The sequence below is a fragment of the Acinonyx jubatus genome, chromosome A1 (genome assembly GCF_027475565.1).
Source record: "Acinonyx jubatus isolate Ajub_Pintada_27869175 chromosome A1, VMU_Ajub_asm_v1.0, whole genome shotgun sequence".
NCBI classification, from domain to species: Eukaryota; Metazoa; Chordata; class Mammalia; order Carnivora; family Felidae; genus Acinonyx; species Acinonyx jubatus.
The window spans coordinates 19,014,316-19,035,087 of NC_069380.1; the positions used below are offsets into that span (position 1 = coordinate 19,014,316).

General features: G+C 42.3%; 2 protein-coding genes across 3 annotated transcripts in view; both read right to left on the minus strand.

Annotated features, from left to right (window-relative positions):
- The window catches only part of THSD1 (thrombospondin type 1 domain containing 1), a 35,849-nt gene extending 22,889 nt beyond the window's left edge, over positions 1 to 12,960 (minus strand). Inside the window, exons 1-3 of one of the 2 annotated variants that reach the window (XM_027064750.2) lie at positions 12,810 to 12,960; positions 9,805 to 9,957; positions 4,803 to 5,768 (exon numbers count right to left, since the gene is read on the minus strand). In XM_027064750.2, the coding sequence (XP_026920551.2) occupies positions 4,803 to 5,768; positions 9,805 to 9,862 (1,024 nt within the window). In that variant the 5' untranslated portion in view covers positions 9,863 to 9,957; positions 12,810 to 12,960. Of the gene's footprint in view, positions 1 to 4,802; positions 5,769 to 9,804; positions 12,788 to 12,809 lie in introns of those variants that run through there. The other variant, XM_015069663.3, reaches the window with a different exon arrangement.
- A 2,889-nt stretch (positions 12,961 to 15,849) lies between these two features.
- Positions 15,850 to 20,772, minus strand: part of VPS36 (vacuolar protein sorting 36 homolog) — a 30,395-nt gene continuing 25,472 nt past the window's right edge. Inside the window, exons 12-14 of the mRNA XM_027064753.2 lie at positions 20,308 to 20,392; positions 19,325 to 19,401; positions 15,850 to 19,241 (exon numbers count right to left, since the gene is read on the minus strand). Coding sequence (XP_026920554.1) covers positions 19,148 to 19,241; positions 19,325 to 19,401; positions 20,308 to 20,392 — 256 coding nt within the window. The 3' untranslated portion in view covers positions 15,850 to 19,147. The remainder of the gene's footprint in view (positions 19,242 to 19,324; positions 19,402 to 20,307; positions 20,393 to 20,772) is intronic.

The window sequence follows — 20,772 nt, forward strand, 5'->3', positions numbered from 1 at the left end:
ATGGTAAAAGCCAGTCAACCATCAGTAGTGGTTAAGACACTTAACCACCAATTGAGCTCAGGCAAGTTACTTATTTTGTGCTTCTATTTCTTCACCTATAAAATTGACAAAACTATAAGCCTAACTAATAGGGTTGTTATGAAGATTAAACAGGTTAATATTTATAAATCACTCAGAACAGTGCCTGGTTACAAAGTAATCACTATATAAACATTAGCTTTATTATGTCAGATGATCGCACACAGGATGTCAGATATCCTACAGGATATTCCTAAGGAATCCCAAAAGAAGAGCTTATTCTTGGAAGGATTTACATATTCATTCACTTTCAAAGAATATGGAGTAGTGCAGCATCTAGAGGTCTACTTACCTGAATTTTTACAACTGTATTTTCTAGCTTTCGGTAAACTAACTCCCAAAGTGGACAAGTAGCTTAAAAAAGATTCTGGCGGAGAATTAAAGATAATGCACAACGTGCAAACAGGAAGGAACTGACAGGGTTGATAGTTCTGTCCTTGGTAAAAAGCTCTTGTTCAGTCATTATGAAAGAAAAACCATACCATTTAATCACAGAAACAAGAAGATGGCCTAAAAGTTAAATTATCAAGGAAACTATAAATATATACACTTTTTATTTACCAAAAAAAGAAAAACCTAAAAGTTATGTGACTATGACTTCATATCCTCTATCATATTCATTATCAACTTTTACCCTAAATTTATATACTCCTGTCTGAAACGGGATGTTGGGCAGATGTGCTCAGCATTTAGGATTTCTCAACTTATTTTTGTAAGTTATTACAGTGCTATGCCAAGATTACTAACACTCCCCGACCAGGATCTCAGGCAGCATCCCATAGCCAAACACATTAACATTTCTGCAGAGAAAAATATGAACATTCACACCAAGTAGGATTAATGAAGACCATGAATAATTTTTGGTTAAATGCAGCACATCTATTTTGCATTTCCTGTAAACTGTTATTTACTTACTATCTTCAGGTCTGAAGATATATTTGGAAAAAGAGACAGACATGTCAAACACATTACTCCATTGTTCAAAGGAACTAGTAAGAAATTCAGTGGAGGCAGCAGTTCACACAAGTCATGGCGGGTTCAATGGGGTCCCTAAATGATACCATTTAGCAAAAAAAAAAAAAAAGTCAGCTGCCAATTTAAGTGGAAAATGAAAAGAAGAGAACTCGATTCAGTCATACATTTTTTATACTAAAACCAGGGAAGGCACTGAGGTCCCCATTACTAGCATAAATGTCAGTGATTAGCCGGAGTCTCCTTCCTTCTGCCCCTCTCCAGTGTCTTCTCCCTGCTGCTGTGGGGAAAACCCAGTCTTTAAACGAGCAGAAGAATCAGCGGGAACCCCAACAGCTGGGAGAACCACAAGGTAGACCTCCTGCTCCCAGTGTTTTTAATCAAATGGCTCAAATGTCTTTATATCCCTTGGTTTGTTTCCGCTAAATTCAATTAGACTTTTTTTTCCTCTTAACTTCTTTTGAAAAGGCAAGTGTAGCTTGAATGATTAAATTAGCTTAATATAATTTTTCTATGCTAATATCTGGACCGGCCACATTTGCATTCAATTTTCACTTGAATAAAACATGTGTTGAACAGCTATTAAAGTGCCAGGCCTACTAAGTGGGCCAAATAAATATCATAAATAGCTTCATGGCAGCGCAAGTTGGCTTTTCCCACCAAATGAGCTTCCCCCATGAGAGTGAGGGTGGGCATAAGGCTGAGGGCAGGGGGAGAAAGACACTGAACAAACCACGACAGAAATGATCAATGCCATGAAAGAGGAATGAAGGATGCCATGCCAGCTTACGGCAAGGGAATTTAGCAAGTTTGGGGTCAAGGAAGAGTGACCCAAGTGAGGACTTGGGAGACAGGTTAACGTCAACCAGGTGAAAGTGGGAGGAGGCTCCCGCCCAGGGATGGTGACTGTGGGTTGGGCAGCCCGGCCACAGAGGGCCCTGTGGATTCTCATCCTCATATCCAGTGAGGTGACTGACAGTTTGATTTTAAGCGGGGGAACAACCTCAGCAGACCTGAGTTTTACATAATCTCTCTGGCTGCAGTGAGAGAACGAAGTAGACAGCGGAGGGAGCTGGAATCGATTAGGAATCTGTTGCAATAGGTTAGCTAAGGGATGACAGAGGTTTAAACCAAGTGGTATCCGCAGAATTGGGGAGAGTGGAGAGATTCAGACACCGAGGAGACAAAACTCATAGGACTTAGTGATTTATTACTTATAGGAGGTGAAGGAGAAGCGGAAGACTCCTGGGCTTCCGGTCTGAACAATGAAAGGGGTGGCGGAGGCCTTACCGAGGAGCAGGTTTAGGGGGTAAGATGATGAGTCGAATTCTAGGTATGTGGCTTTTGAGAGAGATGGGAGACCCGTGAGGGGTGACAGCTGTGCAGCAGCACTTTAGATGCAGGGCAGGGATGCCAGTCTGGAGTCACTGGCATCAGGATGGTAATCACCCAGTGGGTGTGTAAATAGTATAAGGCGCAGAAGTCCAGGGGCGCCTGGGTGGCTCAGTCGGTTCAGTGTCCGACTTTGGCTCGGGTCATGATCTCATGGTTTGTGAGTTCGAGCCCCCCATCGGGTTCTCTCCTGACAGCTCAGAGTGGAGCCTCCTTCGGATTCTGTGTGTGTCTCTCTCTGCCTCTCCCCCACTCACGCTCTGTCTCTCAAAAATAAACATTAAAAAAAAAAAAAAAAAAGGCGAGGAAGTCCAATAGTTAATGGATGAGACCAGGTGGCAGAACTGGCAGGCAAAGGAGACCATGAAGGAACAGCCAGGCAGGTGGGAGGTAAGCGAGGCGAGTGTGAGGTCACGGAATCAAGGCCAATGAAGACACAGGCTGCAAAGCGCCCCTGGGTTTTGGGACCTTGGAAGTCATCCACTGGCTGCTTTCGTGAGAGCACTTTCAGGGGAGGAGTGTGGCTTAGATGTGGGCTGAAAAGTGCACGTGAGGTGAGGAAATACACCGCAGTGTATAGGTGACTTTTTCAAGAACCTGGGCTATAAAAGGAAGGAGAGAGAAAGACGGTATTATGTGGGGGAGAACCAGGGGATGAGGGGTGGTGTTGGCTGTATTTTTAGATAAGAGAATTAAGCATATTTCAGAGCTGTTGGGGAGAAGCCCATCAAGGGACAGTTAGAGACAGAAGAGGGAGAGGGGATCAGGATTAACAGAGGATTCCTGATATGAGCAAAGACACTGGGGTCCACAGCAGAGGGCAAGGTTGACCTCGCACTGGAGGAGTGACACTTCTTCCATGGTGGTGACAAAGGAGGACCGATGGCTGCAGGCGCACAGATATTTTAGTGGGAGGGTGAGGTGGCTCGTACCAGATGGCTGCCAGCTGCCCTGTATGGCAGGAGACAAACTCAGCTCTGAGAGTCAGCCATGGGGCAGGGGTTGAGGTCTGAGGGGGCGGTGTTCTAGAGAACGGGAGCAGCGCTGGCCAGGGTAGCATGGTGGGCCCGGCTGAGGAGGGAGGTGCAACCCACTCCCAGTGCCCCTGTCTCCCGGGTGTGACCTCATCCAGCCTCCATGCAGTGGGCAGGCAGCTGGATTCGTGCATCAGAAGGATAACACGGCACAGGAGTTTAGGGTATTGGTGGGAGAGAGATGAAACGGGCCATAGAATCTAGGCTGGACAGAGAGGTAAGTGCAAGCAGAGAAGTGACCACAGGGTGCAGAGAAAGTCAAAGGCAATGAGCTTCCAAGGAGAGAAAGTGGGTGAATTTGGAGCAAGAAACACTTGGGGTTCCAAAGACAGACGCTTGGGCCCTCAGGGTGCATGGAGCTCAGCGGGGATGAAGACGTAAGCAAACGGGACAATCCCTGCCCCATGATTCTCTCGCCAAGACCAGGCCTGCACCCAGGAAAAGGAAAAGAAATGCAAAGAGGAGCATGGGGCATGGATGGAATGGTAATAACCCCACTTCTTTGTGATTAGGTAGGGCATTATGCAAAGAATTGAGAATCTGAACTTCTGGGAAATCTCGCTTTGAAATCTCACTTCTAAAGAAACTCATTCCTGTAAATGAAAGATGTAACAGGAAAGAGACATGATCCGCTAGAGGAAGCCAGAAGTTAACTACATACAATTTGAGATTTAGCTTTGAATTCTGCTCTTACCTGCCACGGATTTGCCATATGATGTAATAATAGAACTTTTTTAACTATAATGCACAGCAGCTAAGGTTTATTGGAAGCACCTGGTCCCTATATGCCAGGCATAATGCAGACAACCGTGCACATGTATTTCACTGAATTCTCACAACTCTGAGGCAGAAACCATTATTATCCCTGTTTTACTAATGGGGAAACTGAGACCTAGAGAGGTAAGCAGGGAGCTGGGTCTGCTTATCATTACTCCTAGTTTTTCAGATAAGGATGGACAATGCCATTTGCGACATTATGAGAAGGGAACCATAACAACAATGGTACAGCTCACCTAAATTCAAAATAATAATTTTCACTGCATGAATGCACCAGTTTGGTTAAAAATTTTTTGAAATCTCAATACCAACCCGGGGGCCTAGGCGGCCCTTTCAGTTAAGCAACAGACTTCAGCTCAGGTCATGATCTTGTGGTTGTGAGTTCAAGCCCCACATCAGGCTCCGTGCTGACAGTGCAGAGCCTGCTTGGAACTCTCTCTCTCTCTCTCTCTCTCTCTCTCTCTCCCCCCCTGCCCCTCTGCACTTTGCGCGCGCGTGCTCTCTCTCAAAATAAATAAATAAACTTAAAAACAAAATCTCAATACGAACCTATGTTTCTCTGGATTAGCATGCACTCCCTCTCCTTTGTGGAAAAACGGCTTCTGCTTGAAACGCCAAAGTCAAAGCAGTATTTATTCCTCCCCATGTCAAACAAAGTGCAGTTGAATACTGTTCTCCTCTCTCCCAAGGTCAGACTGTTTTCAGCCAGCCGAATGGTCCCTTCCCCAGGGCGTCTGGGGGCCTCCTTGAAGACCCCGATCACTCCCTGGACGAAGACGCACGGGGGAGGCAGCACCATCACCTCCACTGCCGACTCACACGTGAGTTCCGGCACCGTCACCAGTTTGTATCCAAATTTCTGGGCCAGGTCAATGGGTCCCGTGGAGGTAATGACCGAGTCTTGGCCGAGCAGCTTCAGCACCACAGTGACGTAGGCTTCCGGCCCCACGGGTGCACAGCCAAACTCAACCCACTGACCTTGAGAGAGTTGTGTCCTCTTGCTGGTTCTTATCTCCAGCGGCTGTCCTGGACTCGTTCTTGCCTCGGGAAGACTGTTGGTAAAGATGACATCCACCAAGATGTCAGGTTGGTCCGCAGGGAATGAGCACAGTGGTTGACTGGTAAAAAGGCCCACCTGGAAGGTGCCTTCTGCTGCCCTGGATGTCCTATTCAGGTCAACATGAAAGACAGGCCATTCCACCTTGAGAAAGGCACTTTGCTCCCACAGGTGGACTGGAGTGCTGTTGTCTGCCGCTTCTGGAGTCATGGTGAACCAGTAGTCCCCCGCCTCCTTGAAGTAGAAGCATTCGAACTCCAGTGTTCCCCGGGACTGGTTGGTCAGGAGGTATTTGGTGGTAACAGTCTGATTGGTGTTGGCCTCCAACAACAGGATAGATACATTCCTCAGCGTCCCATTAGCCCCACTGACATACTGGAAACCCACCGATACTGTATTGTTGCTTAGTGCTACATGGCCGGGCTTTCCCAAGAGGAGGTATTCAGCTTCTGCAAGAACTGAAATGAAATGGTGAGAATTGGTTTTACAAAGGGATCTTTGAGCAGCACTGTTGGAGACATGAAAGAAAGCAGCACTTTAAACATAAGAGAAGTGTGAAACTCAGCCAAAGGGTGCGTTGAGTGATGCTGAGTGCGGATTCTGTTAGTTGGGCACCTGCACTGTTTTCATTCTAAAGTGGCTCTGCACGTTCATCCTCTTTCATGGTTATGCTTAAAACAAGGAATTAGAGATAAATACCCTGAATTCACCGCATTCAGCAAAGCAACACATCTGCAATGAAAATCTATAAAGCGAGAGTAACAATTGATCATTCTCAAGATGTAAATCCAATACCTTACTTTTCTCATTTTAATCTGTTAAAAAGAAAAGGGGCGGGGGGGAAAAGCCCTACATAGAGACATTTGGCCCCCAGGATGGCAAACCCAGACTTCATAGTTTCAACCTACCTGGGTTGAATCTGGGAATCTGAAATTTCTTGCACTAGAGAGGTTATCTCCATGATAAAAAATACTGCTAAAGACACCCAACTTCCCCCCCCCCCACCCCGCAAAAAAGACATCTTGGCCTGAAAATAATCCCTTCTGTTCTTTTGCTAGTAACTTCTTGCCCCACCCTCCTTCCCATAAAAACCTTCCATTTTGTGCAACTTTTAGGACCATCGCTACTTGCTAGATGGGACGCTGCCTGATTCAGGAATTGCTTCATAAAGCCAATTAGATCTTCAAATTCACTCAGTTGAGTTTTGTTGTGTTTTGTTTTGATAAATCATAGTCTGGTGTCTAGGTATTTGGGGGAAATGGATAAACAGTAAAGTGAGAAAACTTGATTTGCATGATGCAATACAGACGGCTGTAGATGACTTAAAATGGAAGACATAAATATGCTTCCAAGTTATTTTCTGATATTCAAGCCAAGTACTTAAGCATTTCTACCAGTAAAGGAACCAGTGCCCTTGGTTCGTATGAAGCAGAAATTTTTAGATGAATAAGAATTGCTGACACTTTCTTCTGCACAGGTCATCCAAGGGATAGAGTGAATGTTTATGAAATAGCCAGGCTTCTCAGCAATTTTAGTGACATCACAGTAACCATTGCTAGCCTCGATGTGATAGATGACTGCTAGCCCACAACTATCACTCAGTTAAGATCAATCATATCTTTTTAAAAAAGAAACCCATCAGAGCAGCTCAAGTAAAGAGTGGAAAAAACACAGACACACAGGAATCCTTGTTTCTATTTTGAATCCTATCCAAATACATATCAAAGGAGACAGCATTTGGCAGGGCAACAATCAGCGGGCCCATGGCTAGGGTAAGAAACAATTCTGGATTTAAGGCACTCCAGGGTTCTTTTGGCTTGAAAAATAACATGTGTGAGCATGAATTTATTATTCTTATTGTGATTATCTTATACATACATAATATACACATATCATGGCATACATATCATATATGTCCAAAGGCCATCAAAGTGCTATCTGGGCTGGTGGTCTTTAAATATACCCTTACGTGTATTCGGTTAATGATCATTAGAATCAGTACGTGAATATATTGGCACATAGAGGTTTTTTTGTTTTTTTGAACGTTTATTTATTTATTTTTGTGAAAGAGACAGAGACAGAGCATGAGCAGGGTACTGGCACAGAGAGAGGGAGACACAGAATCTAAGCAGGCTCCAGGCTCTGAGCTGTCAGCACAGAGACTGGATGCGAGTCTCAAACCGCATCTCACAAACATGAGCCGTGAGATCGGGACCTGAATCAAAGTTGGATGCTTAACGACTGAGCCCCCCACATGCCCCTGTTTTTCCTTTTTAAACAGCTCAGTGCTTTACACATTTCTTATCTGAAATGAGACGAAATCAAATATATAAAACTTGGATAGACTGGAATGCTTGATCAACACTTGCTTGAAAACCATGATAGAATGAAGGTTTTTCTTTTTTTTTCTTTTTTTCTTTTTCCTTCAGTTAAAATGGAAGTTGAGAGATACTCTCTTTTGGAGGGAGAGAAGTCAAAGTTGAGGAAGGGTGCTGATTCTGACACAGCTGTGCCTGGTTCAGAGGCCACCCAGCACCTATTTGTAAACAGGTGCCTAAAGAGGAGTTAAGATGGAGGAAGGAGTTAAGACTGAGAACAAAGATCAGATTGACTTGAATCTCATGGGGCAGGACAGTTTTTAATGCATTTTAAGATTGAGACCACACACAACTTAGGATAACTAACAAACATGACAGAGATTGTCAACCAGGCAAATAAGACTCTGATTTGATGGGCATCCAATAAATGTGTCCAAAAAAGACACACAGGCCCAGTCAGTAATGGAGAAAAAAGATACAGTTGATGGGTTCCAGCAGCCCAGAGAGCAGGTGTACTGAGGAGTACTGAGGAGAGAACTTGCTTTACTATAGAACACTTATTTTCATAGACAAGAATACATCCTCATTTAGAAAACTACAATTGAATTGTACCACATTCTGGCTACCACAGTGTAGTTTTCTCCATTCTTTTAGTTTGCCTCTCCCCATTCCTTTATTATATTTAAAGTAATTGGTGTCTCAATATAAGCATGTTGCATTAAAAACAACTGTTAATGGTATATTTTGATCAATATCAAATGGAGAGGGAAAAAACCCAGGTCTAGGAAAATACTTCCTTTTCCATTAGCAGCATGTGCACTCAACTTCTATGTTATTTTATGCTCATTGAACTTTTATTCTCATATTCCAGTAAGATATTTACTCTCAACGACAAATATCCTTGCACACTGTGTACAAATGGAAAATTCTGATGTCTTTATCATTATGAAACCAAGGACACTTTTGTAATTTTTTGTATGAGGCTGTTGTTACACATGGAGTGATAGGGGTTTTAAGTAGGGATGAATAACATGAAGATAATTGAATCCCAGGCTCATTTTCAACAAATCAAGCATCTTCTTGTTTAAATAAACTTCTTCAAACGAAAAGGCTGAGGAAGGCGATTCAATGGACAAAATGAGCAGTCCACACTCTGGTCCAGTTATGTGGATGTGTCACTGATCTCACACAAGCCATGATCCCTTGGATCATGTTTCTTCAATTTGAAAACAATTTCCACTCTTATACCATGAACTGCTTAGATGTCTATGAAATATTTGGAAATCATCAAAAGAAAAGTAGTATATTGTTGAATCTGTTAAGGTTCAGTAGTTGCATAAAACTCTCTGAGTAACGAACTCAATTTTCAGTTGAAACAAAGTGAATAAAGAAAAGTAACAGTAATCACCTACTCTAGGCTCAGACAAGGTGTTTTCCCTTTCCTATTTTATCATCACAACAGCGCTGTGATGTCAACAAGAAACTTGTCCAAGGCAAACAATTGGCAAGGACAGAAATTTGGACTGGTTCCAAAGATATTTTAACAGCAAAACTCTCCTGTAAAGTGAAATCAAACGGAGAATCCCAATTAAAAACAAACAAACAAACAAACAACCACACATTCATGTGTGTCTGAGAGTTTCAATGTATAATACCGAATTACTAGGACATCAGTCAAAGAAAATTCAACATAACATGCTTGTCTCCAGTTTGCTTAAATGAAAATGAGGGGCACTTGGGTGGCTCAGGTTATGATCTCATGGTTCATGGGTTCGAGCCCCGCATCGGGCTCTGTGCTGACAGCTCAGAGCCTGGAGCCTGCTTTGGATTCTGTGTCTCCCTCTTTCTCTGCCTGTATCCCCATGCATGCTCTATCTGTCTGTCTCTCTCAAAAATAAATAAACATTAAAATTTTTCAAAAAATTAATAAATGAAATGCCTTTTTTTAAATTCTCTTTTTAAAGGCTTAAAAATGTATTTAAAGGGAATTTTGCATCAATATATATAGAACCTTAAGAGAACCCAGGGTTGCAAGGATTCCAGTTTAAAAGGTACTGCACTGTAGACGTGCCCTGCCTCCTTCATGCAGGGTCATCAACATCCATGCATTTATAAACCCCACGTTTATGTTTCTTCATTGACACTGACAGCATGAGGTATACTTAATAATACTCACCATAGTCACAAAGTACCACCAAGAGTAGATTTGAAAAGTCTTTCAACATTTGTTTCATTCTGATCAGCAAAATCCCAGGTCTTTGGTCTCCTCATGTCCTTTCTCACATCCAAACTGTGTTTTTTTGTGTAGTTTTTTTTTTTTCAAAAACACCTGAAATTAGAATCTCAAAAAATGATGCCTCTGTTCAACGTGATTCACAAAATTGTAATCATGAAATGCCAAAACCATTCTGAGAAGTCAAACTTCATGGGTGCCACTGAAAATAGGGAGGACATTAACTTTCCCCGGGGAAATGATTTGTGCTTGTACGTCCCTTTGGTTTCATTACAGCTCACCTGTTAAGCACATTCAGGTGTGTCCAACACCAAGCTTATTTTTGCAAAACACCAAGTCTCTCATCTTTGTAACGCGTGCTTAAGTGGAGAGTTTATGTGCTGAATTTCATCAAAGTTAAGAGCCAGTCTGGATAATACACTTTCACCTATTTATCTGTTTGGCATTTCACGCCAATCAATCTGCTAAAATTTTGCCAAATTTTCATTTTGCACTGTGCTGCATGGACCGGGCTCGCTTCTACAAATGGACTTACAACCACAGTCTTTCCTGCATGTTATCTGGATTGCTTCATTTCTTAATGCCTAGGAGCTATATCAAAACTATCAAGCCTTTTAAAAAGATACTCAGAGTGTTGCATTTAAAGATACTCAGAGTGAACTCCCTGTGACACTGACTTCCATTGTTTAGGGTACTCTCAAGAGAAAACAGATAAATAACAATTATCATCTTCTGTCAGTTTCCCAATACTTGTTGCTGTCAGTAATGCATCAGGAGGCAGATGATTTCATGCAGCAGTCTTGCCAGACCACCTAGGAGGGTAGGAAATACCTTGCTGGCCTGTGCTTCAGAACGATTTGTGGGAGGGGGCACTTATTTTGTCTATAAATAGACTAGACTGTAGAATAAGATTCAGGGCCCTCCTCAATTTTTTTCAATTGAAATCTACTAAACTATGGGCTAGTAAGCATAATCAACCAGGTCTTTTCTTAATGTTTACATTTCCCCATTATCCACAGTTAGTCTATTTTAATAATATACTATATTCCAAATATATATGTACATCTCTTCAGAAAAGACAGAAATTAATGGAATTAAAAGGCCTGTTGAAATAATAAAAAAAAAAAATCAACGGTGGGGGGGGGAACTGATTTGTCTCTATTAGCTTTCTTTCAGTAGGAGTTGGTTGAACAAAAGAAACACTGTACTTCCTCAAAGGGAAGCAGAGATTTGAAGTGTAATTAGGCAGATGATTAAGGGTCACTCCCCTCCCCAACATAAAAAGAAAATTCCACTTTGCTGGAATTAGACATAGATTTGACCAATCTTTTCCTTGAACCTGGACTGGGAAACATGGTCGAAGACAGCAGGTGAACATCTCCGTATCCCCCAGGCAAGTTTGGGCACTTACGGCAATAAAACGCTTCCTTTTGAATTAGTGATACTCAAGTAACCAGAGTAAGGAGGGGCAAGGATCCCTGGCTCCCAAAAGTTGAATGGGCTCCTCCCAAATTGCTTGATTTTCCATGATAACCATTTTTTAAAGAAGCTCCTAATTGCAACTGATGTTGTGATTGTAACACATTTTCCTTCTTATAAAAATGATGAGTAAAACACAGAATAGTGTGATAATCTGTATTTAGAACTGAATGGAAATGGAAAAATAAACCTACCTAAAAACCATAAGGATTTTTAAAATGTTCTTAAGCTTTTGAAAATAAATGCTTAAGTTTTACTAGCCCATTCACTAATTTGAAGACCTTAAGAGAGCACCCCACAATGGAATGGAACGCTGGGTAAAAAGCACATTTTTTTAAAAAATAAGATTCCTTCCTTCCTCTCTCTCTTTTTACTTTGTTTGCTTATTGTCTTCCAACATGTTGTTCCCAATACCAAGACTAGCTACTTTTACAATGTTTGGCTTGAGAATCATTTTGAGAAAATAAAAACTTACGTCTATTTTACACACATTTAAAAACACTTCTATATAGCATTCAGACATAAACATTTACAGAAAAATTCCAAATGCATCAGCTAGAGGGTAGGGAGAAGTAGTCAATATTTTCAGTGGCTAATGGCATCACGCCAAGCTCAGATCCCCTGCTTTTGCTGAAACCAGTTAAGATTGATTCCTACGGTGTCTTCATTGCTGCGGAAAAAGAAAGGGAATTAACCTAAACTCTACTAGGACCAGTGATTTATCAAAGAATTAAAGGGAAAAGAAAAAGAAGCAAAGTGACTCTATCCCTTCTGACAAACAGGCACACGCTCGTGTGCATCCATCTAATAATATTTATTAACCGGAAATCCCTAGTTCCAAAGCAGCCTGTGTAAACAGGCATTATTTATACACTCAGTGCAGTGGCTCTGCCCTGGTCCCACGGACTGGACGCAGCTTCCCTAGGAGGCTGTGCGCTCCTCACATCTACAGTTTCCCAAAGGCCCGCAAGTCAAGTTCATGCCTGGAAATCTAGCCCTGCCCAAGTTGTCAGCACAGAGCTCCATTAAAATGAGGACGGTTCTGAATTGCTGAAATCTCATACAGTGTGTACCCCAGAAAAGATTTCTTTCTGGAAATAGGCAAACTTGTTCAGAAACGCGGAGCACCCCCAAGACGCTATCTTTCAAGGGTCCCAACCCATCGGACTCAACACCAGTCTGCAGCCAGCCTGCGTCTCCCGCCGACACCTGTGCCAAGAGAGCCGGGACTCCGAGACGCGCAGACGGACACTTTCTACAGAGTATCCCCTGGGGCGGAGGCTGAGCACCCAGCGGCGGAGGGAGCTGCCACAGCACCTCCACCTGCGCTCCGAGCGGGCGGGGAGGGCGGGGCGGGCAGGGTCCGAGGGGTATTGCCCGACCCCCCACCCCCACCCCCCCGGAGCCGCCGGGGACTCCGGCAGCACAGCAGCGCCCACGGGGGCTGGGGGACAGCAGGGTCTTCCTACCTCTCGGGACCGGCGGGCGCAGCGGCCAGAGCTGGGGCGAGCGAGGCGGGCGGCGGGCGGCGGGCGGCGGGCTGGTGGCCTCAGGGGCCGCGAGGAAACGCGCAGAGCATCCCGCGTCCCGGGACTGCCCGCCTGAGCCCGCTGGCGCTCGGCTCCGCTGCCCCGCCCAGGCCCGCCCCCGACGGACGGCGCAGGGAGGGCGGCACCGGAGGGCGGGGGGCCGGGCAGCGGGCGAAGTCAACCCCGCCCGCTCTGGGCTGCGCATCCTCCCAAGCGCGCGCGGCCGGCGGAACCTCGGGGAGCCGGGCAGAGCCCCGACGCGCCCTCGCCCGCGGCCCACGGCCCACGGCCGGGGCCAAGGGCGAGCCGCGGTCTCCCCTCGTTCCGATTCAGTCACTTCTCCCCCGGTGTCATTTTCTTCTGGGGACCACAAAAGTAGGTCATCCAAGTGGCCTAACTTTGGCTTCCCAAATGTTCTTGGGGATTGTCAAAAGAGAATCAGGTCCAGTGCATCTCAGTTTCGATTTTTCTCTCTCAGGAGCTAGAGTTGGTTTAATTAAGAGTTTAATAAACTCTTAATTCTCAGGTGTTAAAGTTGTCTTTTGAAAAGAATGCTAGAGGATAGAGTTGCACCTTAACAGCTGTGCTTGGTTTTCAGTACACGGGGAAAAAAATGTGAATAGTTTCCCATTTGCTTTTCTTTTATGCAAAACATACCATTTTACAGACAAAAGTAGTGTGTGGTAATAGAAATCAGAACATAGTGGTGGCCTCTAGGGAGCAGGTGACTGGAAAGAGGCACCAGGGAACTTTGGGGATGTCAGATATGTTCTGTTGGCTGGGGTGTGAGTTACATGATCTATTACGCATTTGTTAAAATGCGTCCATCTTAAGATCTGTGCATTTCACTGAAATTTTACCTCAATTTTTCAAACAAAAATACAGCATTTGCAGGTGCTTGAATCCGTCACTTAATCTTTGAAAAGATAGCACAATTCCTTGATTATCAGAGTTATCAGAGGTTATCCGAGGTACCAAATTTGCTAAGTACTTATCTTGTCCAATAATTAATCCTATCAGTACCAACTCAATCCATCCAAGCTTTCACTGACAGAATCATCTAGTCCAACATCCATTCATCAGCTCAAGTTGGGATTTCTTTTCAAATACATGCCACATACCAACTCAATCCATCCAAGCTTTCACTGACAGAATCATCTAGTCCAACATCCATTCATCAGCTCAAGTTGGGATTTCTTTTCAAATACATACCACAGTCCTTGGCGTTTTTGAAAGTAAAAGCTCAACATAAAGAATGGGCTTTGGAGTTATAGAAAGCTTCGTTCCAGCCCTACCTCAGTAACCTTGGCAAACACTTAATCCCTCCTCTCCCCCAGGTGTACTGACGTAGTGTGGTGACGAAGAGGAATATATATATAGAAAGCAACTTGCTCTGCATTAATCTTGCAGACACACACTCTCCCTACAAATCCACCCTTGGAATTTAGGAGGACCTAAATCCAGGTACAAGTGACTGGATCAGTGCACTTGGACACTTTTTAAGTAACAGCTGTATTGAGATGCTTGGTCATTTTTGTCTTAATCAGAATTCTTGCCAGACTGCATTTCTGTCTTTTTTGCACATGTAAGGGCGTAATTTTTGGTAAAGGAACGCGGCATAGGCATGTAGGGAAAAAAAGCTTCCAAAAGAACAGTGATATGGTCTTGCTGGGATTAATTAAAACAAGCTGCTGTCAAGGTACCTTTAATTCTCTTTCAGGGTCAGTGACTGGTCTAGTAATTTTGTGCAAATTGTGTAAAACGCATTCACAATCTCAACAGTGTCCTTTATACACATGGAGAGATCTTTTACTTCCTCAGATAATGCTCTGAGAGAAAAGCTTTAACTGACTCATGATTATCAGGACTCAAGGAAGAACACAAATGACCCAATTTTCACACTGTAATAACAAGATCTTACACGTGTGTTAACCTGATTTCTGGCGTGCTTCCCACATCATGGATATGCCCCATGTCATGTAAGACACAGTATCTCAGACGGGCTGAGTCCTGACAAGTCTGGTTGAGAAACCTCTTGGGCATATGGTAAAGGACACAGACTTAGGTTTGCGAGTAAATTCATGACACATCATAATCCAAAAATCATTCAAGTATTCAGCTAATACTTAACTAGGAACCTACCATGTACAATCACTGACCGAAACCAGAAAAGATTTAAAAGATTCAATTATATGAATCTTTGAGTTTTATTTTGTTTTGATGTTCTTATTTATTTTTGAAGGAGAGAGAGAGAGCATGAGCGGGGGAAGAGCAGAGAGAGAGGGAGACACAGAATCCAAAGCAGGCTCCAGGCTCTGAGCTGTCAGCACAAAGCCCGATGCGGGGCTCGAACTCATGAACTGTGAGATATGACCTGAGCTGAAGTCGGATGTTTAACCGACTGAGCCACCGAGGTGCCCACTGAATCTTTGAACTTTAAAGAAACCCAATTCCTCTATTTTTTTATGGCTCCAAGACAAAATATAGTCATGTACACAGGACAGATAATAACTATTATGGAATTTAGAAATAGAGTCATATACTGAAAACAGATTTTTCTAAAGCAGGTAGGAATGAGCACAGTATGATAATTGGGGTGGAGATGGAGAAGTGGATGGGGAAACAGTTAAGAAAGGGAAGTCTGCAGAGTCAAAGGAAGTATGCCCCAGGAATGGAAAGGGGCACACCTCATGCTGTTCCTCTAACCCAACAGCCTCCACTTACTGACGATCTCTTGGTCCTTGTGAGCCTAGTTTATGAGGCTCTTCCTCTCCCACAAGAACTAAAGGATCCTCCTTCTGTCTTGCACAGCATGTACCTGTGCCCCTTCCATGACACGTACTTCATTCGATCTTCAGGTAAGGTTGTTTACATGTCTATTTCCCTAACGGCGCCACCCTTTTAAAGGCTGGGACTGTATCTTATTCATTTTGTTTCCACCCCCCACCGGCGACCCACGTAATTCCTCACACAGTCAATATGGATTTTTAACAAAAAATTTTTTTATTGAATTGAATGGGAGATAAAGTAGGATAAATGGAGCCAGGTTATAAATAGGTATACACATGAGAGTTCATTCATTCAGTTAATATTTATTGAGTGCTTATTATGTGCCAGGTTCTGTTCTAGGCTTTGAGGATATATCCACAAACACACCAGACAAAAAGCTCTCCCCTTACGGAGCTCACACTCTAGATCTGTCTTAATAAGGGATGGGATTAGCAAATAAATTCACAGAAATTCAACCATAACTCTTGGCCAAAAAACAAAAACAAGACACACATTTAAATAGTTTAATTATTGGTGTTATAAATGTCTACTGTTGCTATGTAGTTTTTATTGTATATTGTACTTACTATATTCATACTATATTCACACCCATGTGTCACTCTATAGGGATTCTACCTGTAAGACGATATAAAGAACTTCACTGGCAATTTAAGAGTTTCAGGGATCATTTTAAGCATGCTTGATTTCATTCCAAGGCACAGTCTTTAAAAATCTAACCAGCTTATAGGTGTGACTCTACTGTACCAAAATGAAAACGCTGATATTGTTGGGCAGAACATGAGAATGACCACCTGATGAATCCATGTCTGGCCAGGCGAGTCTGGTTATAGGGAACCAATACTTGGAGAGACAGTACATTCACGCGAATGCACAAGGTTAGTCAACCATGAAATTCACATCAAAAAATTAAAAAAAAAAAAGTTCATGAGCCATTTCCCATTCTTTTAGAACAACTAAAACAGTAAGATCTTGAGGTCAAAAATAAAGAAAAAATGTTTAACGTACTGGCTTATTCTGATTAAAAGTTTATCAGTTTCATATGTTTTTCAAAGAGTATTTTAAAAAGAACACCAAGGTAAGAAAAATCATTTACAAATTTTCCAGTAATTTTACTCTATATACATTAATTCCAATCATTTAATCCTGAAAACAACCTTCACTTGTACAGTGTAAAAAAATCTTTGATAGTGACTAGAAAAATCCCATTATCATAAAGCTACAAATTTATGCTCCTAGGAGCAAAGTTAGTAAAGCAAAAATAATAATTATACCAGTGATAAGCACCGAGATGAATTTTTTTGCATTTAGGGCCTGATTGGTTGTATTTAAACATAACTTCTACCAATAGAAGACCAAAATAACATCTTATTTGGCAAAAAAAAAAAAAAAGGAGGGGGAGGGAATGGGTGGGTGGGTGGAATCAAAAATATACGTATATAAGTCTAGAAACAGTGAAGAATGCCCACTTTAACAGTAAAATCAATCATACTTGTTTTCTAATTAAAGTGACATGTGCAAAATATAGTCACGTCACTTTTCTTCCTCCTAGTTCACTTTATACAATTTAGACTGCTCCATTTCTGTTAATGTGTTGTCACACTAATGTAAATAAGTATGTTGAACCGGGGGAGTTTGCTGTAATGAATCCAAATCATAAGAGCTAGATCCAGTAGCTCAAACAATCTCAATTGCAATTCATTCCAACTGCTGAAACAGATTATCATTTACCTTTGTAATTTCTGAAAAGCCTTAGCCAGATGAGACATCATGTGTGTAAGCGTGTGTGCAAGTGCATATGAACATGCGTGTACAAGTCTGCCAGAGCAGTGTGAGTGTGACCCAGAAACAGGAGTGCCACACAAACAAGTCTACACGATGGCCTGAAAGACACGGGGCCATTGTTTGGCTAGACACTGAATTCCCCCAAAACAAACCTGAGGCTGAACAATGAGGACATTAGGGGTTATCTGTCATCACAATACAGAATGAGCGACAAGTTTGGAAAATGAAGACATTCCAGTAACGCTGGAGGATGTGAAGCAGCAACAGCCACTTTTGCAGGGGGGGGTCAGAGACTGACTCTGGCTGCAGTGGGAGGGATTCCCTGGGTCTACAGCTGAGGATCCCTGCAACTCCCCAAAGGGCATCTGCAGGGGGCCCTCCACCTCACTCAGTGACATCTTAGGGATCCCAGAGCTTAAGCCTGGGTATCCCCACCTGCTGGTCACCATGGGTCTCTCAGTGCAGACACTATCCCTTCTGGAGGCTTGGCCGAAAACCATCCCTGCTTCCCACTTTCGACGCAGTCTTAGAAGGGGATCTCTTTGCGTCCCTGTGGGGTCCCTGAGTTTGAGGTAATGCCAACACACCGACATATGAAGTCAGGCGGTCCATTTTAGAACTCAAACAATCGAAATTCAGGAGTAGCCAGTTTTTGTTATCTTGGTAATACTTGTTAGTGACATAGTTTCTCAACACAGCTTCTAATATATGGGGTAAAGAAAAAAAATATTGCTGGGATATGAAATATTTTTTTAAAGTGCAGTGTTGAAACTCCTTAAGAGTAGGAAAAGGAGACCAATTACTTGTCCCCTTTCAATGTTCCTGTCCTTGGCTTTCCAGGTCAAAGAGCACCAAGGTTCCTGTTTAAGGGACCTAAAGGTTCTCCCGGCCCCTCCCCCACACAACCCTAGGGTATTCCTGAACCCTCTAAGTTCCAAATTTGTAATCACATCTCTGGGCGTGTCTATACAGCTCATTAATTCAGTTTCAAAATCCACAGCATTTTTAAAACAAAATGACATAGTTGCATTCTTTAAATGCCAGCTATGAAATCATTACTTGGAAAAAAAAAAAACTAGTCAGACTATACATACGTAAGTCAAATACAACTCTCTCCTTTTCTAAGGTGTCTGTTGAAGACATGCTTATAACTGCTTCTAAAGAAAAGCCCTTACTTAGGAGAAGCCTCATGTGGCGTTCTGTGGTTTCACGTCCTGTTCAGTGTTGTCAGTTAAGCTACACTGTACGTATGACTTGCTTCATGAACCCTCTCCCATAATGGGCACATTAGATGCAGAGGAAAAACTTTGTTTATAATTCAGTGAATCTTAGTCACACCAGAAAAATGATCTAACCTGTCCAAACACTCAACTTCTTCCCCCATTAATAACTAAATTCCCTTCTTTAAAAAAACAGATTTGAGGATCAAGTTAAAATTCACCATATTTCAAGTTAAACCCTGAGGGCTCTATACAACTGTAGCATGATTTCCAATTCACTGTGGCATTCAGTTTTCTGTATTTTCCTATATTTATCCTAAGTAAACTTCCTGGACCGTAATATTTAGGGAGAAATTAAAAGGGTTTTATATTATAGTGTAAAGTTCCAGAAATTCTCAGTTCATCAAGGTTTACTCTGAGCTCAATGTCATACAACCTCTACATGATACAAGTGTATGGACAAGAAGTATTTTAAATCCAAAACCCTTAGCTCTGTGTCATAAATAAATTTGGGTAAAACCGCAAGCCTTCCACTGAATCATCTCGGCAAAGATGGCCCATCTTCTCTGCCAGAAGCAACCTAGGAGTCAAGGGGAAAACCACAATCATCTGTCCATTCAGAAACACAAACACAGTTGTAATGAAGACTAAGGACTCGCTTACCTTTCCTTAGCCAGGAGGACAGACATTCCCACCAGCTTAGCAAACTCTTCTGATGTCAGGGATCCCTTTTCTGAAACCTAACAGAAACACAGCAGGAAAAAAATATGATAATTTGGCCACCTAGGTATTAACCTAGGGAGAATGTCTACCATTATGCTCAGGAAATAATATATTGAATTTCCTAATAAAACTCAAGAATATTCAATATTGAACTAAATCTTCTTCACTAATGCTCAATTCTACAAATGCGGGAAGGCCCAGAATGAATATAGCAGAGCCTAAAACATCATGAAGCCCTCTACAAAGTTACAAAGGCACTGTACTCAACCCCCAAAATAACCCTTGATATTCTGAAAAGGAACATATAATAAATTCTAATGGAGTACATACTGCATGTCCCACATACAGGGTTCTTATATATAGGTTTAGCTTAAAATATATGGTAGAAATATCTATAGTCTTGAGGTTTTCCTCTAATTTAAAATAAATGTAATAAATATTTAAATTAGGCAGGCTCGCCACAGAGGCTATGAAGGCAGTAATGTTTCAAGTCTCCTAATGAGTAACAGCAGTAGTTTGGCTGGTAAAATCCATCTAAACTACAGTTCCTTTTCGTGTTTTTTTGAAGCAATTATTTCATAAAACAACTTGTGATGTTTTATAAGACTGTTTATGTTGGTGGTACTGAAAGAAAAAGTTCAGTCAAGGGTAACATTCTGATGAACAAAGTTAAAAACCTGTCCACAAGACCGAGATTCAAACAAAAAGATAACACCTCAGGAATTCTAATTCTCCTTGGCAAGTCTCAAAAAGCTTTAAAAGTATCATTTTGATTAGTATTCACTCATGTTAATAGGTGTTTTTAATTGGGTCTACAAACATTACTTTTTAGAAAAATTAAATTCAAAAGGAAAGCCTGTTTCTCAAGTTGCTATGGAGTCACGTCTTGGTGGGCAGACTAATGAGGAAACTGGTTCACATACGGTCTCCAAGGCTGAGGCCACCATTTCCTCTTCCTTGTGGGACTGAAGCTCAATTACCATGACGCCACTGTCAAAAACTCGGAGCCTGAAAACCGCAGATGGGAAAACCAAGCTGTGAGTATCTAGGATCTTCAACCACTAAGGAGGTACAAATATCCTGTACTTTCTTTTATGCTGGGCATGAGGGCAATATTAACACAAAACAGCATCTAAAACATAACAACCACAGGCAATTACAGCATAACTAGGAACTCACAAATAAATACAGTTAATAACATTATGAACTATAATCCACAGGCTAAATAAAATATGTCTGGCACTTTTTTTTTTTTTTTTTAATCTGAAGGGAGGAAAAATACAATTCACAGCTGAACATCTGTAGTTTTAAATCTCCAGAAACAAGCACGAAACGTCTAGCAGAGGGGCTGGTTATTCTGACCTCATAGGAGAGCCCACATTCTTCTT